The 26,505-nt window shown below is 37.8% G+C and overlaps 1 protein-coding gene across 1 annotated transcript in view; it reads right to left on the bottom strand.

Moving 5' to 3' along the window:
• LOC114657656 (POU domain class 2-associating factor 1) overlaps positions 1-26,505 on the bottom strand; it is a 185,043-nt gene that overhangs the window by 134,597 nt on the left and 23,941 nt on the right. The window contains exon 2 of the mRNA XM_028809528.2: positions 10,763-10,875. Coding sequence (XP_028665361.2) covers positions 10,763-10,875 — 113 coding nt within the window. The remainder of the gene's footprint in view (positions 1-10,762; positions 10,876-26,505) is intronic.

Here is a 26,505-nt window from a genome sequence, read left to right as displayed (position 1 = left end):
AAAAAGAAGTTTCTGATTATTCAGCTTAATCTCACAACTTTTTAATTTAGTAGGTAATTCTAATGATATTATGATTTACCTGTACTTTTGAAGAAAATACATAATGATATTTAATAGACATGCTAAACTCAATTTCGTTGTTCCTTTGTAAAAGTGACAATGACAATAAAGATCTATCTATTTATCTATCTAAAGTCTACAATATCTTAAAATGAATCTGACTTTTATTACTGACAATTTAGTTGTTTTGCTAAAGAGACTGATTGAAAAATCTTGCATAAATATTACAAAAACTATTAATGCTGTGAGAAGCAGCCCAGACACAGACAGACAGACATCGTTTGTTCAACCAACACACGTTTATTATTTACAATATGTACAAAAGTCATAGTTCAAACCCAGTGCCTCCGGCACCAATCCTCCAAAGTCCAGGCCTCTCTTCCAGTGCCTCACTCTTCAGGCCGCCTCCATTCCTCTCCAAGACAACTCTCGTCCACTTCCACCCGACTCCAATCTCTGTCTGAAGGGAGGTGGCCCCTTTAAATAAGCACCCAGATGTGCTCCTGGTGCTTCACGACACTCCTCCGCCGACACTCCCCTGGGTGGCATAAGTGCTGGCTGTATCCCCGGAAGCACTCCGGGTGTCCCTGCTCCTCTTCCCCTCAGCACTTCCTGGTGTGGCGGAAGTGCTGAGGTCCAGGGCTCTCTAGCCCCTACAGGGTTGAGCTTCCCAGCTGTGTACCCGTGGCCCCCAAAAGCAACCAGGGCAGTCGCCCCCTCGTGGTCTGGAGGAGGCACAAGTCCTCCTGGGCGTCGCGGCTGGGTACCACCCCCATCAAGGTACCACAATGTGTAAAATTAATCTAAACCCCATTACATTTCTAAACTCATTTCCATATGAATATACAGTATAATGAATCTGAAAAGCAGCAATTAATGATTGTTAGAGAAGGCAAGGTCAGACGGGCATCCTCAGGATGTCCTCCCAGTGAACTCCCTCTGTACGCTGGGTAGTAGCATTTCAAGTGCATCCTCAGGGCATCATGGGTGGCCCTTTTGAGGTACTTGGGTGCCACCAGGTTTGAGCTGTCAGAAAGACACTCCTGTATCCTAGGGAGGTATCACCTCAGCGTGAAGTGTTTCTTGGTGGCAATGATGTTGAAATGGAAGTACTCCTGAATCTGGGCTGAAAAGAAGCTGCTCCGCCTTCCCCAGGAGAGTCAGAGTCAAGTGTATAGTAAGGTAAATCTCACCGGGGAGGAGTGGAGGAGAAACACAAAAACAAAGAGAAAGAAGAAAGAGGGGGAAAAACCTTAAAAAAGAAATTTCTTTAAAATAAAATAATTTACTTTAATCCAAGACTGTGTGTTAGTAGTTGTGTCTGGGGTTTGGAGTTCTGTGATTCCCCCCTACAATAAAAAACTCAACCTGTTTTTTGGTGCACAAATGGAAGCTCCACCAGAAAGATGCTGCCAAACAGCATAAAGGGGGAATTCACATCTCTGGGATGACATCTCCCACTATCCTTCCATTATAAAGGCCTCCAGGCAGGGTAAGGAACCACCATCTATCCGAGTCAGGATGCCAGTCTGACCTTGCCTTCTCTGACAGGATGTACAATACAACAAAATTACTTTAAAAGAAATTGTGAATAGTTTGCTATTAACTATTTAATTGAATTGGATATGCACTGTATTTTGACATTGGTAACATAGTAGTGCAGTGTACTACCATCTTGTGTAAGATCCATCTTTTCTGTTACTGCCACTGCTACAATACTCTGTTTGTCTTCTACTCTATAATAGAAATGGTTGGTTCTGAAAATGGATGGCCAGAAAGATATAATAATGCATTTTCAGCTTTTCAGTATGAGAATCTCTCACTTGCATTTATAAGAAAAAAGCTGAAAATACATTAAGACCCATCAGAGAAAAGACACTCACACATATTTAATAGCTATGTATTTATTTCTACACTGTTCCTGTACTTTGTTTACTCTCCCAAGGCTAGTAACTTGCCAACATCAGGACATGCCAATCAACTGCTCTCCTGATGTTGTTGGCAGCAGAAGATGGTACCATGATGTGAAGTGTATTTAGTCAAACAGCACTCATTACCAAACACTGCTTCCACACCGAAAACATCTTGTACTCTGTAACAGATTCACCAGCATGGAAGAAGAAAAAGAACCCTCACAGCAAGACTCCTAGGCTCTTTTATGTCATTTCTTGAGGCCCACACCCTAGAAGAACTTATATGCAGGTGCATTAAGCATACAGAAACCAATCCATTCTGCAGCTTCATGTCAGCTCTACACAGCTACAAGTTATCTGATCCACTTAATTGCTGCTGCATGCAGGAACAGCTCCCGGACATTAAAGAATGTACATTTGGTAAATTACTACAAATCATCTCAGTTTAACAAACAACACATAAGTAGAGTTTACACTCATTATTTATTCAACAAAGAATAACCCAACATGCAAAAATTTGGAAGAGGTACTGTAAGTAAACTCTTGCTGCTCCTTTTATTATTTAAAAAGTTAAGAACAACCAAGTGTTGCTTGTCGAGGCATTTGATTAGTTGATGATAATCACATGCGATCAACTTTATATAAAGACAGAACCTCTGGCAGTCTAGAGCTTTCAGGTTTGAGGTAACAGCACGACAAGAATAATCTAAGTCTACACTGATCCGACAGAAGCAATTGCTGTTGCTGATAATTCTGAGAATGTTACAAGGCCATTTCCAAACAATTTATGAAACAGGATTATTTACAAGTTTACATTTAACAGAATTGCTAATCTACAAAGGAGTGAGTGTCTCAGAAAATTCATCAAACAGTAGGATGGACAGTCCTCAGAGAAATTTCAAAGAAAGAAAAAAAAAGCTGAATTCATGGAACTACAGGCATCCATTGACATAGTAAATGTCCATCCATCCATCTATTTTCCAACCCGCTGAATCCGAACACAGGGTCACAGGGGTCTCCTGGAGCCAATCCCAGCCAACACAGGGCACAAGGAAGGAACCTATACTGGGCAGGGTGCCAACCCACCGCAGGACACACACAAACACACCATGCACACACTAGGGCCAATTTAGAATCGCCAATCCACCTAACCTACATGTCTTTGGACTGTGGGAGGAAACCGGAGCACCTGGAGGAAACCCACGCAGACACGGGGAGAACATGCAAACTCCACGCAGGGCGGACCCAGGAAGCGAACCCAGGTCCCCAGGTCTCCCAACTGCGAGGCAGCAGCGCTACCCACTGCGCCACCGTGCTGCCCTAATTCTGGGCTCATCAGGCGTACACACTCACTGCATCCCCTCTCCGGAATCGAACCTCGAACGTCAGCGCCAGAGGCGAAGCCCCTAACGTTGCGCTACGGCGTGTGGTTCATAGTAAATGTCATATTTCACAATTCTACTATCAAGAAAAGACTGAAGATATGTGGGTTTTATGGAACATGGCGGCATGGTATAGATTTGCAAAATTATTTTGAGCAAAATACAATATGCCTGGAATAAAGTCCTCTAGCCAGTCAAAACTAAAGTGGAGTTCTCTGGGGATTATACAAAATGTGGTGTTTGACTAAATAAAGCAACCATCAAGGCAGATGGTCAATGGATGATAATTTGGAGTTCTTGCAGGACCGGGATGTACTGCAGTCCAAAATTAACTGCTCTTTGTACCCATATATTCTAGATCAGAGGTGGGCAAACTTTTTCTCCCTGAGAGCCACATGGACATCTATAAGGTCTCTAGCAGGCAGCATGCGACAAAAATATACATTTACTAAATAATGAATGTTATTTTCACACAAAAATACATTGTTAGTCATATAACTACAAAACTTTGCTACACAAAGAAAGCAGCAAATAAAATGAGCTTTTTGCTGTATTCACTTTCTGATAAATTACTTCCAAATTTTCTGTGCTTAGTTTGAAAATGTCTCTTCAAATTGAATGCCTTAAAAACAGCAAGACTGTTATGGCATATTAGGCACACTGCTTTACTTTCAACATTTGTAAAAAAATATATATACTTGTATGTCTATTCCTTGTTAAAATCACGGTATTCATCTTCAGTTTTATGTTTTTTTCACAGTAGCACTCATTATTATGGAAAACAGATTTTAAAATATAATACAGCACTCAGACGACAGCTATGGCTGAATTAGTGATTCATACACACGAGAATGTGTGTGTTTACATAGTAACCGTTCTTCTGAATACGTATGATCGAAACATCAGTGTACGCGCACAGTTACATGCAGTACAAAGTCCACTTCCGTAAACACAAGCTTATACTTGTACACATGTAACATTATAAATGAGCGTTCTCATTTGTTCACATGTTCCAAAACACGCACTCTTTATGCATTTGTGATTTTTGTTAATAAAATCACGAATGTTTTATACTTGTTCATGGGCCGCTGAAATTGACGTTGTTGTCATTTTTGTTAACAAAATCACAAAGATTTTAAATTTGCGTGTAGGCTGCACAAATTAACATCGTGGGCCATGGCCTGGCGGCCATAGTTTGCCTACTCTTGTTCCACAGGAAAATTTAAGTTAAAGCTTTGGAAATCATACTGATCTTAATCTCACTAGAAAATCTACAACTGAACTTGCTAAAACAGAAAAGATTTGGTTTAATTTTGAAATAGTCAAATGTCAGACCTGAACCCCACTGTACTACTACTACTACTATATGTCTTCTGTGCAAATACACCCCTAAAATATGCTAGACCTTAAAAGACACTTTGGTAGTATAAGGTGGGCATTGCCTGTGCAGCTCATAGAGATCTTTGTTCACACACAAACACATCTCTGAATCCTTTCCATTTAGTGAAGTCTTTTAAGTCTTGGGTCCTATTCTGACAATAGTGGGCACAAGATAGAAGCCATCATTGGAAGAGTTGACAGTTTATTGTATAGTCCTCCTTCTATGGGACAATTTTAGTGTTGTCAAATCAACCTATTACATATCTTTGAATAGTGGAAATAAACACTATGTGAAAATACCTTAATACAAACAGAACCGGTACATTTAATGTAGAATTTGATACCACTTTGGAGATGAAGCAGATTTAAAGATCTGTTAGGAAACAATGTGCTACCCACACATTCACATTACACATTTTCAATCATCCATAATTTCATTTTTCTGAATCTGCTTCATCTTGTATAGGTTCTATTCGGGTAGCAATGGACGAAAGGTAAGAACTACACTTGGAAAACACATTCAATCACACTTTCTCAATTTAATATTGTCAATAAACTCTATGCTACCTATATATGCTGAAAGAGTGTGATGCAGCAGTGCTATTTCAAAAGCCTAAAATAAAACCAAAAAGACAAAATTCAGGCTAAATTAACCAGTTTGGAATCAAAAAAAGACTCAAAAACTTTTGGGGCCTCAATGCTAGTCTCTGCATGACCATACTGCCCTGACGCCCACCTATTAATAAACAAAACAAACTTATTTTAAATCTGCATCTCCCATTATTAATATATACATTTTCATGTAATATATAGTATTCTAGAAAATGTATGTGCAGGAAAGCTATTACATTTAGATTATATTTTTATTTTCTCCTTATTTATTTTATTTTCTAGAACTGTCAACAGAGAAAAGCTACTAGGTATCCTGTTGGCAAGAGACGCAGAAGCAAGGTTAGATTTCAATTTGCATTGGATATGTTCCAGTTCCTTAAGGCTATGCTTGAAAATTTCAAACTGTCAGTTTCAACACCTGGATTGTATACAGAACGACAAAAAAAAAAGCCAGGAAAGCACATTCCTCATACCCCTTGTTTATAAAGGATTTTAAGTTACATATCTCATAAACACCATAAAAGTAGTGAGTATCACATCATTCAGTCACATTAGAAATTCCAATCAGATACGGTTGGATTACTGGAAGACATGTTAAAAGCAATCTTTGTGTTAAGACAAAAGATCAAAATATAATTAAGACACTGCTGCTTAGTTCACCTATGTTACTTTCAGGGACACCTTGATGTTAGTATTAGTTTTCATTTGTTGCTTAAGAAATCTTACTTAATTCTCAGTCCATATTGCAGTGGTCCAAGTCCTCCCTGAAACACGAAGTGACAGATATAAATATTCACCCCAAAATGCCTTCAACAGACAGAAATTTGCTTATCATATGTCCCCCAGCAGCTATGAGATGGAAGGGGGACTAACTGCCACCTTTCATTGTTGTGTTTACAAATACATAAATGGTACAGCTTGTTTCTTTATATTAAGTGTTTGCTGCACAGAAAAGGAGAATATTTCTGTACATGAAACACTCAGTAAAGAATTAAGTAAATATTTACATTTCCTAGTCCGGAGATGGCATTAATTATGACAGGCATGATCCATTCAGTACTGAAAAAAAAACATACATTACATAAAATTAAAGTACTATTATAGTACCATGATTTTTGACATGAAGTGCAATTACATTTTATATGCAGAGTCAAGTAATTTTATACTTATTATTTTGAAAATACATTACATGTATAAAAAGCATCAGTTCATTACAAGTCCAAAATGAAAAAAACATTATATGAAAGCAGACAGCATGGTGCCACTGTTCTTAGTGCTGCTGTCTCACAGTTGCAGGTTTAAAATGACTCAGGTTCAAACAGCTCATGTTCATCTATGCATCACTACATAACACAATCGAAGGAATATAGGATTAAGTTGTTATCTACTTTCCTACTACAGTATGCCTCCAGAATAAACTTGCTATCTTCCTGGCAGGAGGCCACCATTTACTGTTAATCCTGAAATAAGAGTAATTTTGGTATCAAATATAAAATTAAATAACTCAGCTCCATTTATCAATGCTTTTTCCTGATCATCCCTGGGCACAATGAACATTCGGTGTGCAGTTCTTCTTTTAAAAGGGTAGATACCCCTTTTTGTGCTTGTTATATCTCAATACCAACTCTGTCATTGACTTGACAGAGCTCAGTTTCTGATCCCTATAAATACTGTTCTAATAGTACAACTCTGTTCCACATACATTTACTTCTGGAGCGTAAACTATAACAAAACACTTTAAAAAGATGGTTCTTTGACTTACTAGTTCACTACATTTGCATGCGTTTCACTTTTGATTTTATTTTCTTATTCTTACTGATCTCTTAATTTAATAAAATATACAGCATTAACTATCATCCTCCACTTAGTACCTATAATGGTTTCAAATATAGTGGTTCAAATCTCAGCAGTATGACTTTTGGTCTGAAGAATTTTTTATATACACTATATGGCTAAAAGTATGAGGAAACAGTAAGAAAGACAAAAAAGTGCTTGAAACTGCCTGCCTGTTAAACTAGAAAATCCGAACTTCATTTGTACCGGCACATTTAAATTAGAATAATAGATCATATATAACATTTAACTTTATATTTCAGTGTCTGATATCATATAAGAAGTCTTATTTCTTTTAACTACATATTTACCCAAAACTCTTCAAAATTTAATGTTTTGCGACTTTACATTATCTGCGGTGGGTTGGCACCCTGCCCGGGATTGGTTCCTGCCTTGTGCCCTGTGTTGGCTGGGATTGGCTCCAGCAGACCCCCGTGACCCTCTGTTCGGATTCAGCGGGTTGGAAAATGGATGGATGGACTTTACATTATACCTAATGAAAGAAGGGAGTTTTTGGACTATACCATTTGTTTATTTGCTAATTGGTGAAATTGATATGGTTTGAAGTCATTATATGTAAATGAGCCTAGCTGATTAAAAGAAGCTGTTAGATTTCTTCAGTCTGCCAAGTTGCATTAAACAAAGGCTGTTTCAACTGGTGTAAATAAAGGATGGCGTGAAGATTCCAGCCCGGATTACAGACAGACACAAAGACAGACACAAGGACATACAGAAGTCCCAAAGCACGCATAATTTATTTACAAATCTACGGTGTCCCACCAAGCACAAACACACTTTCTTTACTTTCTGTTTCTTTTCTCTCTTTTTTCATTTATCTCTCAGTCCTTTTCTCTCTTTCTCCTCCACTACTCTTCAGCAAGCTTCGTCCTTCTCCTCCCGACTTAGGCTCTCGGAGTAGTATCTGCTGGCCCCTTATATAGGGCACACGGAAGTGCTCCAGGTGTCTGATGATGTGTTTCCGGCAGCACTTCTGGGTGTGACGGAAGAGCTGTTCTCCAGGCCTCAGCAGTAATTGTAGCATGCCCTAGTGGCGCCCGCAGATCCCAACAGGGCTGTACCAAACTCCAGCTCCCATGAAGTCCTGCAGGAGTCGGGCTGCCATCTAACATGTTCTGGCCACACTTGCTCCCCCAGTGCTCAGTTTTGTTTTTTTTTGTTGTGCAAATTGGCAAAGGAATAAATTAAACAGGTTCATAAATAATTAAAATGTTCAAATCAGAGAATAAAATTGGTAAAATACAGGAAAGCAGTAAAAACACAGATCATTAAGCATGTCTTTAATCCTTTAAAAATAATCTTTAAAATTAACTAAACAAACACACTCCGGGAGATTCACTTCCATTAACATACTGCAGATAAGCTGACACCTGAAAAGGTGACCCATAATGCACAATTCTAAGACCCAGTCCACCAGGCATTATCAAAAGTGAGCTCCTTTCGGTGCTCTTGTTGGCTCTGCATCTGCTCCCAACTCTGGTATACAGCTCCTGAGGTATTCCCAGTGGCCTATTCACCTCTGCTCTGCGGCAACAGAGTTCCTTGCCACCTCACCCACCACAATGTACTGCCAATAGGTATTTTCAACAGCCATCCACCACTGTTTACCATCTCTCGATGACCAATCCCCCCACCCGCTGAGCCTTGTTATATTCTGAATGGGGTTCAGCACATCCCACCTCACAACTTCCTAGACATATTTCCAATGGGTTCATGCTTTTTACTTCCACTCATTCTCCTTTCCTCTTCTCTTATTATTTTAAAGTCCATAACAAGAAATTCCCTCTTTCTTTCTCTTCCAATTACAGCACTTCCTCACCATAGTCATACCCATCTCTTGTTTTTCCCTTATTCTCCCAAAAACTGACTCTTTTTTACAGTTCAATTTCACACATCTTGCCTGCCTGCCCCTGCCATTACACATAATACCAGGATGATAATAGCTGCCCACCCACTTCTGTCCCACTGTGATTATTTAATTAAAAACAGGACTGTTAGGAGCATCCTGCCTCCAGCCCAATACAATCTTTTTAAATCAACTAAAAGCAAAGTTAAAAAAACACATGTCATATTGCTGATCCCATGGCACACCCTGCCACATATTTACTTCAAACAATCTCCATTGACAAACATTGACAGTAGACTCAGTCGTACTGAAAGCTTAGTGATTTTAAATATGGCACTGTCATAGGGTGCCACGTTTGTTAGAAATCAGTATAAGAAATTTCTTTTCTACTATATCTGCTTAGGTCAACTGTAGGTGCTATTATTGTGAAGTAAAAGTATCTAGAAACAACAACAGATTAGTCACAAAGGAGAAGACGACACAAACCGAGGTGGGCCATCAATGGCAGAGGCACATAGCACATAGAAATCACCCATTCTCTGTTGCATCACTCACTACAGAGTTCCAGATTGCCTCTATAAGCAAAACTGCCACACGAACTGTGTACCGAGAGCTACATGAAATGATTTTCCATAGTCAAGCCGCTTCACGCAAACCTAAGATCAATATGTGCAACGCCAGACATCAGCTGGAGTGGTGTAAAGCATGGCACTATTGGACTGTAAAGCAGTGGAAATTTGTCATCTGGAATGATGAATCAGGCTTTATTTTCAATCACTATAGATGTATTCTGGGTTTTCTGCACGCCAGGAGAATGCTATCTTCCAGAGTGCGTAGTACCTAGTTCAAAATTTGGCATAGGAGAAATAATTGTCTGGGGCTATCTTTAAGAGTTTGGAATAGGTTCCGTGGTTCAAGTAAAGGGTACTGTTAATACTATAGCATACAATAAGATTTTAGACAATTTTGTTATTCTATCTTTGTGGCAACAGTTTGGAGAAGTTCCTTTTCTGTTCTAGCATGACCTTGCCACTGTTCACTAAGCCAGGCCCATAAATTTATGGTTTGAAAAATCTCATGTGTAGGAACATGAGTGTACTGCACACAGCTCTGACCTCAACCCTATTGAAAACCTTTGGGATGACCTAAAATGGTGATTGTGAGCCAGATGTTCTCATCCTACATCTTTACTTGATCTCACAATTGCTTTTTTGGCTGAATAGGCACAACTTCCAGCAGAGACATTCCAAAATCTTGTAGAAAGTCTTCACAGAAAAGTTTAAGGCTATTATAGCTCCAAAGAGGTAGATAACTCCATATTAATACCCATAGCTTTGGGATGGGATGTCCATCAAACTTATATAGATGTGATGGTCAGGCATCCACAAACGTTTGGTTATACGGTGTACTTCTTATATACTGTACTCTTTTTTGGTAAAGAAAATAATCAGAACATTCAGCTAAACTCTAGGGACTCATGTTAGCCAGCCCATATACAGTGGTAAGATGCACATTTAATAATTGAGTAAAATGTTTGCTTTTTTTTCCCAATAAATGAAGGACACAATAAAATTGTAAGACTGTGAAACAAAGGCACTCTAGTGAACTACAGAATCTGCAAAGAAAAAGACTTCCAGGATTTATATCATGTGTTATTCCACCTTTTATGTTACTCTTAAAATAAGCCTGAAATATATAAGAACATAACCCTTCCTTACTTTTGTAGTTGTTAAATTAGTGTTTACATTTCCTCTTTTCCTTTTCAGTAATTCTTTGACTGGCTCCTTCACACGAACTCCTTGGTATGGTCGAGAATTTGGCTGTTCTGAGGCTAGAAATTAAAAAGAAATGTAACAGTTTAGGAGCTCTAAAGATATAGTCAATTGACACTTTTAACAATAATGCTTTAGCAGGAGATTTCCACTGCATTTATTATATTATCGCCAATATTACTGATTTTTACTGTTTAAATTTAATCTTTTACTTTTTGTAATAATTTGCTTTCCAGTTCTCTTCAAAAATTTACAAGGGCTCTAGTGTGGAAGACACCCCAGAGAAAATCAATCTGCAATAAGTTTACCATGCAGTTATAAATTACTTTTGCAAGCGTACAGCTTTTGACATTTCACACCTACATACACACTAGACCATTCATTTTCATTGCCCTCCTCCTGACCTCTCTGCCTTCATAAAAGTAAAAGTAAGATTAGAGCTCCGCAAAGGTTGCAAGGCATGAGTTTTATTGGCATATTCTAGAGATAGTTCAGCTTTCTGATTTTTTCAAGTGACACAAAAATTGTTTAAACCAAATTGGTTTTGTAGACTCATCTAAGTTACTACCTTCCTTTAACTGAAGCCAAAAATGCAAACTTAAGATCAGCATCTGAAGTTTTCCTATACATTATAGAGTTTCGGCTATGTCCAGGCATGTTTATTTACAAACTGATATGCTCACAGTGCTGATGTGATATCAGGTCCTAGTCTTAGATGATGTCACAAAATGTGACAAAATGTAAAATGTAAATAAACAGGAACACGAGTATGTAAAATACTCATTTAAAATCACATTTTATTCAAGCTCAATTGTACCACATCAACTTCCATTAAATCTAGTGTGGGAGATGGCCGGCTGTTTATCCCGACCAGCACCCCCAGGCCGCTAGATGGAGCCCTCCCTGTAGCATGGGAGTGCCCCAAAGACCAGCAGGGAATTATGGACAGTGGAGTTTTTATTCCCAACCCTGCTGGACACCGTGGGGCCCACCAGAGGACGCTGCAGGGAGGCTCAAGGACTCTTATGTGCCCTATAACCTCTAAGTACGTCCTGGTCACGTGAACAGGAGAAATGACGTACTTCCAGGTTGAAGAAAAGGACTGTTACCCTGACCCGGAAGTAATAAGGACTTGTGGACTGTTGGGCAGGAACACCTCCCAGTCAGGGGGTATAAAAGGACTCTGGGAAAGCCCAGACACTGAGCTGAGCTGGGAGGTAGGGTGGCGAAGTGTCAGGGAGAGGAGGATTGGTATTGTGATTGTAGAGAAAAGTGTGTATTGATTATATGAGTAGTGTGGAGTGGAGGGTGCTTAGTGCACATTATTATTACATAATAAATAATAATTGTACTTTTACCTGGTGTTGGGAGTGGTACCTGAGGATTCAAGGTAGCACTGATATGCTCTACTGCTACACTAGGTACAGGGTTAATTAGGGAATAACAATTTGAATATGCATGGTTTTAGATGTGGCAGAAATGAGAATGTTGAGATGGATGTGTGGAGTTACTAAAAAGGACAGAATATCAAATGAGATAATCAGGTATACAACAAAAGGGGGGAGATATCTAAGAAAGTAGGCTGAAGTGGTATGGGCATATGGTGTGGAGGGAAGATGGATACATGGGTAAAAGAGTGATGGGAATGGAAGTACAAGAAAGAGAAAGTAAGGAAGGCCAAAGCAGAGGTGGATGAATAGAGTTAAAGAAGATTGGCAGGAAAAGGGCTTGACTGGTGAGGAAATGCAGGACTGACCTCCATGGAGAAGGTTGATCAAGCACATTGACCACACCACATAAAAGTGGGAAAAGGTGAAGAGGAAGAAAAAGAAGAAGAAGAATATGAATATGCAAGGTGCCCTATAAAAGATGTATCAGTGGTTTTCAGACAAGTCAGTGAATGTAAGGGGAAGTATAGTGGAGTTAATGGAGGAAATGTCTTTGTACTCAACAATGTTATAAGACACTTAACAATGAGTAATTAGCTGTTTAGTCAAAGGACAAAAGAATTATATAAATGAGTATACCATCATAAGGGTCTTCCTTAATTGTTATATGATATTATTAATGTATAACACAAGATCTATATCATTTCTCAACAGCTTACCCCAAATATTATTTTCAGACAGGTCCACAAAAGAAAAGTTTCTGCACTCAAATATGATTTGATTCACTTCTGTTACTAAATTCCAGCACAAAAAGAAAACCACATGACAATTAAATAAAAACCTTCAGCAGCATTCACAAGTGATTACCAACTAGATTTAAATTTTTAAACCACAATGATTCATCAAGCAAGCTTTAACTATTCTTCTGTTTCTCTAAACACTTGTTCTACCAGCCTTTATTTGTTTGTCTCCTTTATCTACCTGTCAGATCAGCAAGTTTTTGCCATTGATAGACATTTATAGCACCAGAGGCAATAATTAATCCAAAACCCTTAAGACAGCAGCCCAGGATGCTGGTGATACATTGGTATTTCCCATCATCTGATTCCTTGTACTGCCTCTTTGACATTCCTTCAGTTCCTATGAAGAAATGGCTTCAGAGACATAATCTCAGTCTTAAAAGCCAACATACAGTATCCTATCAAAGAGTCTGAAACTATCTTACAGTGCAAACTTAAGTATATGTCTAATCCTACCAACGAAATCATTCTTATCTTTGGCTCCGATAAGATTCTGGTATAAAATATACATTCATTTTGAGAAATGTGTTCATGGAGTAGTAAAGTTTAAAATGTTACTTAATTCCAGAAACACTAAAAGTTGCTCCATTTTATTTTAAAGTTTAATGCACATGTCTGTTCTTGCAATGCTTCAAGCTGTTAAATGGACTTCTTCTTGACACAAAATCATGTTTCACATGTCATTTGTCATTCCGAATAACAGCTAGTGGACATTTCAAAACAACATAAGAAAAATAAATCTCTTTTTCAAACCAACCAAAAACAGGTTAAAAAAACACATGTAGGGACACCTGATTGCTTTTGTCTTGAATATATGAAGTTGTGACTTTGTTGCAAGAGCTTGTTCTTTGCTTCCAAAAACAAACCGTACAGTTGCTTTGAGTTCAACATGGAAAACAAACATTTCTGACAAACATCAAACAGTTTTAAATAAACATGAATATGGTATGCAAATTAAAGCTGGTACTACAAATTTATTAATGTGGATAAATTGCTCTTAGTTGTGTGTGTGGATCTGTGTAAGAAAAAGCATGGCTCACATTTTGACAAAAGTCACTGAAACATTGAATTTGTACTGAGTTATTTTTACTTATAGACGGACAGTGATGTTCACTCTATAATCATTTTGTCTTTTTTCACTTCTCTTAGACACAGCACACAATAGAAATTTCAGATTGTAATAAGGGGGAAATGCAGCAACAGAAAAGCCAATATCCTGTGTTATGCATGTGCATCCAGGGGTCCCTGGTCAAGCTCGACTGAGGTAAGCACTACTATTCCAGGACGAGAGGGGGCACTGTCGCTAAGAGTATTCTCTCCTTTTTTCACAGCCCAGAGAAGACACCCAATGAGAGCACTCTTGACATCTCGAGCAAGCCCAGTCCCGTCTGGCCACTTCACCATAAAAAGTGAAAAACAGGAAGGTGATGTATTGCCAACTAGGACCTGAGTTTCACAAGAGTCTGCAAAGCAAAGAACAACAAAAATGCCAAAAGTGATGTTGGATGATTTTGGATCAGCACCATTTTTATTGTTCCTCGTGGACCCATTTTGTTTTTTCTTTTTTGTTTCTTGGTTTACCAGAGTGGTACCCCAGCATTTCTCCCTGCTCCAAACTCGTTCCTTACAACTGGTCACACCTGGTTTTTATTATTAAGATAGCTACATCAATTTTCTGAACTGCTTCTTTTAATCAGAAGGTCCATGAATGCAAAATGGTAATGCCCAATAACACTGGGTGCAAAGCAGGAATCAACATTTGTGTGAGAAATTTGATTCATATGTGTCTCTTTCACAAAAAGGTTTTAAGGGTGAACCAGGGAAGGATTTTGTGGTTACACATTCTAGCTTTTCCGCTCTCAACTTGGAAGAACAAGAAGTGGAAGTGGAATCCCTGACTCCAGTTCTGTCTTTGCCCCTTCAAGTGCCTAGACTTAAACATCTTATGGTTTCATAGAAGGATGTCAGTTGCTGACCAGATAGCACAAGGGGCACTGTCATTGTTTTTTCTTGATTTTTTCATTAACTTGGCACAGTTGCTATTAAATGATGTAGTCTTGGCTCAATTCAGACATCTTGTCGACTCAGTATTATTACCAGGATCTAATTAGAGTTCAAGACACTGTTATCTGACTGCTGAACAGAGCCTAATCTTAGAGAAAGCAAAGCAGGAAGCACTATGAGGATCTTGTTTTTTTTTTTTTGTTTTTTTTTAAGACATGTTCAACACAGCCTATCTAAAGTTTGTAAAGTTGCAGGGCTTCAGACTTTAGGTACAACACTGTCATCTGCATAAATTCCCTGATGATACAGAACCAAATGGGTATATTAGGGGAGGGTAGAATCATAAATACAGGCCTTTGATGGAGGTAGGCTCTTCCATCTTCTGTCACAATTTATGTAAAGGCTATACAGGTGGTAACCTACAAGTAGATGTACTACCAACACTAATGTTTTGTAGAAGTACGGGCAGAGGTGCTTCTTTCTGTAGAAGGCTCGGTTTCTTTGGAGTATGAAGGCATCTGTTGTGGTCCTTTATTGTATTGTATAGGTGCAATCAATAATGTACCAATATGATGGGGTGACAGCATTACTGTATTTAAGGTCTGCTAAGTCAAAGTAATAGGTAAGGCTTACTCTCTCCTGAGAGTCAATTTGGACTCTCTGGAAGCAGTATACAAGAGAAGGACATGTACCAAATTATTGAAAATCAAGGAAAATGATGCTTACTCTCTACATACTGTTCTGGTTAAAAAGAAAAGAAAATTTAGTGATAGACTGATTCATGAGCACTGCAGCCATCACACTTTATAGAGTCTCATTTCTGCCAGTTGTTGTTTGCATTTTATCTTAATCTGCACTTTTTGTCTTAATATTCTATATTGTGTAAATCTTGCTGGTAATTTTACATTTTCCTTCTCTATCTATCTATCTATCTATCTATCTATCTATCTATCTATCTATCTATCTATCTATCTATCTATCTATCTATCTATCTATCTATCTATCTATCTATCTATCTATCTATCTATCTATCTATCTATCTATCTATCTAAGGAAGAATGAAAGTTACCAAACATTGACAACACTGTCTGAAATAATAGCTTGCCACTGTTTATTAATATTAAGTAGGGGGCTTTGGCCCCTGCTCGCCTCACTCTCCAACCCCCGTGTTTGGTGTTCCGGATACACACTTTTATAGACACCATAGCAAAAAATGTTTTCAATTATTTCTTAAAATATATACTTTTCAAAATATTCACTTTCCCAAGATACATTATTTTTAGGGGAATTAAGTTGTTTTTACCACTGCCCCATAGCTCTAGATAGACTAATATTCTCTTTAAGGCTGATTTCTAACTGACGCCCAATGCTACTTGCATGGCTTTCATCCATGACCCTGATGGGTTTATGCAGGTTTGAGAATGTTGTTTTTCATGGCATTATTTATTGACCAAAAATGCCCCACAATGAGAGCCATGCATCTAAAATAACTGTATATTTAAATATTAGGAATAATTTTACAATAGATATGTAATTAAAGACACTTTTCTTTACATTATTGTTTTGACATTATCTCTGCTATGATACATGTTTGCAATGACAGTACATTTATTACCACAGCTGTAGCATATTATAAGTCATTGGTATTTTGCTTTAGGGGAATTTGAATTAAAATGATTCACCTTGATTTATTTCTCCTGTCCTATATACTTTGTCCTCTTTAGTGTTGTTACAAAACAAAAAGAAAGAAAAACACAGTGTTCTGAAAATATTACCCTATTTTCTTTCATGTGAAATGCAGATTCCTGGAAACAGCAGCACTATAATTAAATGTTCAGATAGATAGATAGATAGATAGATAGATAGATAGATAGATAGATAGATAGATAGATAGATAGATAGATAGATAGATAGATAGATAGATAGATAGATAGATAGATAGATACTGTATATCCTAGGTTTGAGCCATTTACTTGAACCACTTCATACAATAGTAGAAATCTTTTACATTATAGTAAGTTTTACTGGTTGGCATACTCTAGTGTTTAACCTCATGCTTGGCTAACCATGTCCATGGTTAGCTGAAGAAGAGAATGTATTGTTTTTCTTAAGTACAGCACTTTATGATCATATACAATATTCCATACATTAATTGTAGCACTTAGACTAGTTTTATGCATCAACTCATTTTATTTTTCTTATCCTAATCATTTATCTTCATAGACACATTGCAGATATACAGTAAAATAAACAAGCAAATCCAACATTTAAAATCATACAACTCAAAACAATAACTGGGTGAAGCTTATCAGACTGAGATCTGTCCAAAGTCTGTCTCAATTTTTTACAGTTTAATTTATTTTGTGGACTTTTCCTGTTTCAAGCCAGTTTCTGGGACTATCTTTTATGATTAAACAGCATGATGTTGGAGCAAAGCTTAAGTTAAACGTTTCGATTTGACTCTAATCTGAATTTTCTAAGTTTTATTAAAAAAAAAGGGCAAAACACATCACATTGTAAAATTTCAAAATCATAAATCAGCTCAAGTTGGGAATCGAATAAACAGTTACTAAAATGATTTATAGTTTGTGAATGACATTCAGGGAGTTAATACAATAAGCTGTGCCAGAGCTACCACCAAAACATGATAGGCTATTCTAACAACATTCACAGTTTTTCTTTTTTCAAAAAAATGGTTGGATAGCTGGCAGAAACAGATTGTTGCCTTTTTGAGAATGTCTGATATGTCCTGATATCTAATATAATACAAGGTCAAATGCGATTAGACTGACTTTTCAGTCCTCTCATATGCATTGAATGGACTGAATGAATGTAGACGTGGTGCACTCCTACAAGTACTTGGGTGTCCACATAAATGACATGTAGGACTAGTCTTGGAACACAGAGTAACTATAGATAGATAGATAGATAGATAGATAGATAGATAGATAGATAGATAGATAGATAGATAGATAGATAGATAGATAGATAGATAGATAGATAGATAGATAGATAGATAGATAGATAGATAGATAGATAGATAGATAGATAGATAGATAGATAGATACTTTATTAATCCCAATGGGAAATTCACTATAACATTATTAACTATAACAGAAAGGGCAGAGCAGACTGTCCTTCCTTAGGAGACTGCATTCCTTTAAAATGAGAAGTGTCATCCTTCACATCTTCTACAACTCTGTGATGGCCAGTGTAGTTTTCTACACTGTGGTGTGCTGGGCTGGTAACATTACTTCAAGAGAAGCCCACCAAATCAACAGACCAATTAAAAGGTCAAGCTTAGTTTATGGGGTACACTCTGGAAAATGAAAGCAACACTGAGTGCCATTTTAAACAATGCTTCACATCCTCTCCCTGACACACTGAGTACTTTCAGTCAATGAAGTAATCAGCAAAAGTGTTAAGAAACATTACTGGGGCTCCTTTATACCAACAGCAATATGTCAGCATAATGTCTCATTTTGACTGTGACTGCCAAGTCAGTAGTTCTTTTTTTTTCTTTCTTTTTACATTTTTTCCCTCTTTAGTCATACTGGTATGAGTTCAGACCATAATGTGTGTATACATGTACAACCATGGCTTCATACATTTTATGTTAGTGAGAAGTAAATTGTGTTCAAATTGAATTTCTGCAGAAAACGGATATATCATGTAGAGCATTTAACACTTATTTCCCGAAGCCATTGCTACTGACAAATATATAAAATAATGATTGTCTGTATTATACAAAGAATAAATGGCTACATTAACTGTATATCTCTAGAAATGGGACAGGAGGCACATCTAGCTGCTGTGCAAATATACCTTTAATTTGGCATAAAATTACAAGCAAAGAAAATGTTCACTGTGCCATGGTTGTGTTAATTACAATTTTGAATGCATGTCCTAAAACCATTGCTCTACACTTAGTGAAATAAAACTACTAAATTATGCAGGAAGTGCTTTTCTAAAGAATATTCCTGTTTAGGTGATTGGTGGAGTCAATAGGAAGTCTATGTAAGATAATTAATAAATGTTTGGAAGGCGTGTATGAAAGACAGCAGTTAAGCACATCTGTCACTCATATTAATGCTAAAAAATTTTAAAGAATATTCTTTAACCACACAATATTTTTTAGATTTCTGAACATTCCATCTGAACTACTGTGGTGCTGAGGTGTCACCCGTTGCATGGCTCACTCCGGTCCTAATCTGGGATCCTAAATTAGTTTGTCATGTGGAGGGTGCGGCAATGCGCTGTATCACCACGTGCTCCTAACCATCCATCCATCCATCCATTTTCCAACCCGCTGAATCCCAACACAGGGTCACGGGGGTGCTCCTAACCTCTCCGAACAATAATGTACTGATATACTTTAATGTGCAAAACCATTAAAATCAGGGAATTTTTAATTTAAGAAGTGTAATACTGATATTTCTATTAGAATATTTGGAAAGTTTTCCATCTTACCTTTAAAAAGAAATTGTACTATCAAGAGAGAATCCTAGTGAGCAGTGGTTTTCATAATGTGCCTATAAACCAGTATGAATACAAGTACAAACAATGTAAAGCTGCACCAAAAATATCCTGAAAAAAATATTGTGCAATTTCCATTTGAAAAAATTGAATAGAGACAGAATCGACTCTACCTTCATCGAAAGATACACACGACAGTATGCAATACTAAATTGTATGGCTGCCAACGAACTCCTTATCACTGACTCAGTGAGTTATCCTGAGTTAAGAGATTTGACTGCTTAGGCTACAGTTAGGGTGGCACGGTGGCGTAGTGGGTAGCGCTGCTGCCTCGCAGTTGGGAGATCTGGGGACCTGGGTTCGCTTCCCGGGTTCGCCCTGCGTGGAGATTGCATGTTCTCCCCGTGTCTGCGTGGGTTTCCTCCGGGCACTCCGGTTTCCTTCCAAAGACATGCAGGTTAGGTGGATTGGCGATTCTACATTGGCCCTGGTGTGTGTGTGTCCTGCGGTGGGTTGGCACCCTGCCCAGGATTGGTTCCTGCCTTGTGCCCAGTGTTGGCTGGGATTGGCTCCAGCAGACCCCCGTGACCCTGTGTTCGGATTCAGCGGGTTGGAAAATGGATGGATGGATGGCTACAGTTAAATAATACAAATAGATATAAAAAATTGTAATGTAACCTTATCTTTTAAGTTGCTTTGGATAAACATATCTGCTAAATAAAGAATAATAAAATTGAGATTTTTCAACATATTTTCTTTAAAAGATGTTTTAATGTTAATATGTATTTAAAGAAAACATTTTTTAACCCCAGATAAGTTTTTGGATGATCCTGTGTTTACAGTGGCAATTAAAAATATTTACTGCCTTGGAAAATTTCACATTTTATTGCTATACAACACTGAGGCACAAGTGATTTTATTTGGCTTGACACGGATGGCAAAGTGCAAAAAAATATCTGCAAAGTGATCTAATTCAAATAAAAATATAGAATGTAAAATATCTGATTGCATAGGTATTTGCGCCCTTTAATGTGACACACCCAAATCACCACTGGTGCAGCCATGATTAAGTTCAGTGCAGATTCCCCTGTCAGGGGTTTCAATTAACTGTAGTATAAATGTACCTTATCCAGAAGGGCCAACTTATATTGAATCAGTAGCATGACCTGACCTACACAATGAAGAGAAAGAACATTTTAAGCAGCTCTGTGAAGAGATGATTGAAAAGCAAGTCAAGAAATGGATACAATAAAATAACCAAGTCACTAGATATCCCCTGGGGTACATTAAGAAATGGAAAGAGCATGGTTCAAAGGTAAAACTGCCTAAAGCAGATTGTCCACAAAAACTGAATGATTGTGCAAGAAGAAGACTAGTGAGATAGGCCAATAAGAGACCTATGTGAATTCTGAAGGATTTACAATCTTCAGTGGCTGAAACTGGAAAGACTAGGCAGGCAACCCAGGTTGTTCATCAGTCACAGTTTTGTGAGAGAGTGGCAAAGATAAAGCCAATGTTAAAAAAACACACATCTTGTCTAGAGCTTGCCAGAAAGCAGTGATGTCTGATCAGACACAACTTAGACTTTTTGGACATCTGACTAAATGTTTGGCTTAAGTAAAACACATGCATATTTTCAAATACACACCATCTGCACCCTGGTGGCAAGATCATGCTGTAGGGATGGTAATCTGCAGCAGAACCCTGGAAGGTTTTGGGAAGTCTTGTAGCATTGTTAAAAAATATAAATTTTTTTATGTACACTATAATATTAAAACGGACAATATAGTACTACTTGTTACTGATCGTGAAAAGTCTTTCTGCAAGTTGAATTACTGAGCATTGTTTAAAATTAGTTTTGAAATTCAATGGAGTAAGTCTGAGAAACAAACTAGCGTCAACCAGATTTCAGTTCTCTTTTATCCTTATACTTCAGCCATTGTGCTCATGGCCCTATTCTTGAGATGAAACTACTGTATGTGATAAAATGAGAAGAATTAAACACACTGCATTTTAGCAGGTTCACATAATGAATACTGTTATAGCACTTTCTAAAAATACAATTTTTATTGAAATGCAATATTTATACAGCATATAGAGTGTGTAAATGTTTACTGATTATTACAACAGGGAAATAATATATCAGTGTTTATTTATATACAGAAGAGTTTGCTTTTAATCTGTGCTAATCACTGCTTTTGCTTACTTTACCCAGGTGATTTTTTTTTTATTTTGAACTAGACTAAACATCCATCCATCCATCCATTATCCAACCTGCTATATCCTAACTACAGGGTCACGGGGGTCTGCTGGAGCCAATCCAAGCCAACACAGGGTGCAAGGCAGGAAACAAACCCCGGGCAGGGCGCCAGCCCACCGCAGTAGACTAAACAGTTGAAATATATAAAATGTGGAGAGATCTGTTATGAATGCAGTGCTACACCATACTTTAATTTTTAATAAAAAAGCAGCTTGTTGATCACTAAGAGTCCTTTGTATATCTAAAAAATGACATACACATTTATGCAAGTGCCAACCAAAAAGACTTTCAATATACAGTATGTTGTTCATATACATGGTATGTTTCTGATGCATTTACGTTATTTCAACTCTCAGATACCCTGTAGTGTTCAAAGGACATTGCATAAAAAATAAACAGTATGCTTCAGTACTGACTAGGCACCATAATAAATTCTTATATGAGATTTACTGTATAGCCATCGTATATACTGTATATTATCTTATTCTTGCAGTGTACAGTATTAAATATCCTAAATAAGAAGTTGATAATAATAAGCTCTGCAGCTGCTAATTCCTCCTGGAATCGTACTAGAAAAAACAAACTCAATGTTCAATGGATACCTGGAATAATTTATTTTATAAATAACTCGCCACAGTACCTGTCCAAGACAGGAAACTGAATCATTTAAAAATATTTGCTTTCTTTGTCCTATGCATATGTTCAGCACCTTTCCTCTGTATTTGTGTGTGTCTGAATGTTTCTTCACCAGGGTGCCCTCTCATGTGCACATTACTGTAAACATTTCTTCCTAGACTCCATCATTATTTTTGAGGTGTCTTTTCTGTAAAGCTTTACACTTTCCATCTTTGAAAGCCGACTCTCTAAGCATTTGCCTTTACTCCTCCTCATACATCTCACACTCACACTTCCTCTTTCTTCACGTCACCAAAGCTAAACTGACCAATCAGATTGCTCTAAGGGACTGGTCACACAGACCTAAGTGTTTTATTATATAGTCAATCCTGTTAGAAAATTCAGCTGCTTGTATTAATCTATTACAAACTATTATCTTGAAAAAGGTGTTGCATTTATTAAGAACCATTTGCTTTGCTTTAGTTTGGTGTGTATGGCAGAGTGCCATTAGCACAGTGCCTCTTTATTTTCTCTGCTTCCATTTTCAACCATCACTGAATGAAGGGGAGTTGAGTTCTAGGCTGGGTTATTTGCCAGTGGGACAGGATCTTTCCTTTACTTCCTTATTGTCATTTGTTTGTTTGACGTTTTCCTTAATTAATGTAATTAATAAAAAATACATTATCCTGAGATCTCTGTTAAATTTAATTGATTTCTACAAAGTTCTGTTCACATGTAGATATAGTTTTCAAAATTTTAAGTTTAATTCAGTTTATTTTTGTATTGCACACTTCACAGAGCACTATACAATGTGAGCAAAATCAGAAAGCATCCTATGCACACTAAAATATTGTTATTGTAAATTTGACTGATACCTTTATACAAGGTGATTTACAAGATCACCATAAAGTAAAATCATTCACACATCTTCAACAATTGAATCAAAGAAATGTTATGTGTCTTGCTCATGGACTGGAATTGAATCAGTGGTCTCATGGTTTTAAGTCCAATGCCTTAACTACTACACAGCATTGCCCACACTGACAAGTGTTCAGTAAGTAGTAAATACAAACTGGAGATACAATTTAGATAGATAGATAGATAGATAGATAGATAGATAGATAGATAGATAGATAGATAGATAGATAGATAGATAGATAGATAGATAGATAGATAGATAGATAGATAGATAGATAGATAGATAGATAGATAGATAGATAGATCTTTATTGTCATTGTCACTTTTACAAAGGAACAACGGAATAAGTGTGAGGAATAAGAGTTAAAAAGACAAAAAGACAAGAAGACAGAAAATAATAACAAACCAAATAGTAATAAATATACAAATTGCACTTGTTGACTTAAGGTCTATATTGCACATTGGAAAAATAATATGGAGCAGTTTTATTCTGAGTTCAGGGCCATGATTGCTTTCGGATAAAAGCTGTTTTTAAGGCGGTTTGTCCTAGTTTTCATAGCTCTGTATCTCTTGCCCGATGGCAAAAGCTGGAAGAGGCAATGACCGGGATGTGATGAGTCCTGTGAAATGTCTATTGCTTTTTTGCGGCTTCGGGATGTGTAGATTTGTTCCAGAGTGGGGAGGGTACAACCAATTGTTCTCTCCGCTATCCTGACGACCCTGTGGAGCACTTTCTTTTCTAAGGAAGTGCAGCTGCCATACCACACACACAGTCCGTACGTGAGCACACTCTCGATGGAACAATGATAAAAAGCAAGGAGTAGATTTTTTTGGAGGTGGTTCTTTCTGAGAATTCTCAGAAAATACAGTTTCTGCTGCGCCTTCTTTAGCAGCTCCTTGGTGTTGGCGCTCCAGGTCAGGTCATCCTCCAGCTCCATACCCAGAAACCTGAACACCGGGACCCTCTCCACACAGGCCCCGCCAATGATGAGTGGCTGGACGTCAGTTTTGTTTTTCCTAAAGTCAATAACAAGCTCCTTTGTTTTTTTGTTGTTGAGGAGCAGGTTATTGACTGTGCACCACTTTGACAGTCGCTCCACCTCGTCCCTGTATGCTAGCTCACCCTCCTTGCCCGAGATGAGTCCGACCACCGTCGTGTCATCCGCAAACTTTATAATCTTGTTGCTATGGTGAGTGGGGACACAGTCATATGTGTAGAGGGTGTAGAGGAGCGGGCTGAGCACACAACCCTGCGGCGTCCCAGTGTTGAGGCTGAGAGCAGTGGATGTGTGGAGACCCAGCCTGACCCTCTGGGAGCGACCACACAGGAAGTCCAGTATCCAAGTGCAGGTGAGTGATGGAAGTCCCAGATCTGCCAGTTTGGACACCAGTCGTTGTGGGAGGATGGTGTTAAACTCCGAGCTGAAGTCTACAAAGAGCAGTCTGGCGTAATTCCCCTGCTGCTCCAGGTGGGTCAGGGCAGCATGAAGGGCTGTGGCGACAGCATCCTCCGTGGATCTCTTTGCTTTGTAAGCAAATTGAAATGGGTCCAGGTCTGCTGGCAGGCAGGCGATGATATGACTCCGCACCAGTTTCTCAAAGCACTTCATGATGACAGATGTGAGTGCCACTGGACGGAAATATTCTTACTTTTACTTAAATTGAGATTGGAAGTAGACAGGTTCAATGATGAACAGAGAGATGGATTGTTTGTAAAGTTAAGGATAGCTAGATGTGCAAAATCATGACAATATTCCAAAGAAGTACACACATTTTTTAAAAATGCAACTTTGATCTTCTCAGTCTGGGTATTTATGATGTAGCTCTTGTAATGTAACTGAATATATCCGAAATATTAGGGTATGTTAAATGTCTACTAGCACTGTATTTTTCCCTGTTTATTGTTTACTTATGCTATTAAAATTTTTGCTTTAGTTCAAGCTATCTTTTATTTGCTGTTTAATGTTTTTGACATTATCTTTGTTTAGTGTTATTTATTGTACTGTTCTGAATTGTTTTACCTCCTATTTCCTTTTAATTAGTTTTTTAAGCATTGGGAAAGATACACTATAAACACATTATTTTTATTATTATTACTACTATACATAAAAAAACACTATTAAGTGTCTTAAAATAAATGGATTTATGATAAATATAATTTTTCATATTTAATAATGACTGCTAATATTTATGGATGCTTCTGCCAAAAGAAACTATTCCTTTCTATCAGTTGACTAGAGAGAAGACAAGGGTTTGCCCCCCTGCATCTTTCAGGTTCCATTTCTTAGGAACTGAAACCAGGATGCTTGAAAACAAAAGAGCCTTTTAATATCTAGTTTTCATGATTAGCCTCATAATGCATTCACACCATGCCCATCTTCTTCTTCTTCGGAATAAATGACTGTGAACAAGTCTGTTTTAGTGTTTAGTTCCATTTTACCAATACTAAAGTAAGCCCCCAAGTATTGTAGTATGTCTAAACTTAGCATGAACTTAGTCTGAAACGTCGTACATTGATATTTTGCTTAATCAATTAAGAAGCAAACATCAATAAGCACGTATAAATGTCCTTAAATGTTTTTAATTTCCCATCACTCCACCATGCCCTGCTGCTCTAGGTCAGTAGGTCATGATGCGTTGCACAAACTCATTGGTATTCATGTCTCTGCACAGCTGTCTTTTTTGTTCTTAGTAAATAATCCACACCTGCTTTTCTATTTTCTGTTTTTTCGCACACCACAAACTACATTGTGTATTTGGTCAGTTCACAGATTCTACATTTCTGCTTTTTCAGATATGTTGCATATTTTTTCAGTCTTCAGAAGTTTTCATTTTAATCAGTTTCATTAGACTTATTTCAAAGATAATTTGGCTAATTTTAACAGTTAAAATTCCTCCAATTTATAAGCGCATACATGGTTAGCCCATTTGACACCCCAGACTACCTTAATAAACGTCTAATATATTCAATATCTTTGATCTGTCTGTCCTGAAATTCTGGCCTGCTTAGTTTAACTACCATAATCTCTTTCTAAGATCATCTATCAATGTGGCGGCACGGTGGCACAGTGGGTAGCGCTGCTGCCTCGCAGTTGGGGGACCTGGGTTTGCTTCCCGGGTCCACCCTGCGTGGATTTTGCATGTTCTCCCCGTGTCTGTGTGGGTTTCCTCCGGGCGCTCCGGTTTCCTCCCACAGTCCAAAGACATGCAAGTTAGGTGGATTGGCGA

This window comes from Erpetoichthys calabaricus, chromosome 9 (genome assembly GCF_900747795.2).
Source record: "Erpetoichthys calabaricus chromosome 9, fErpCal1.3, whole genome shotgun sequence".
Classification (NCBI taxonomy): domain Eukaryota; kingdom Metazoa; phylum Chordata; class Cladistia; order Polypteriformes; family Polypteridae; genus Erpetoichthys; species Erpetoichthys calabaricus.
The sequence above is the reverse complement of the archived record's forward strand: the minus strand, read 5'-3'. Positions and strand labels throughout refer to the sequence as shown.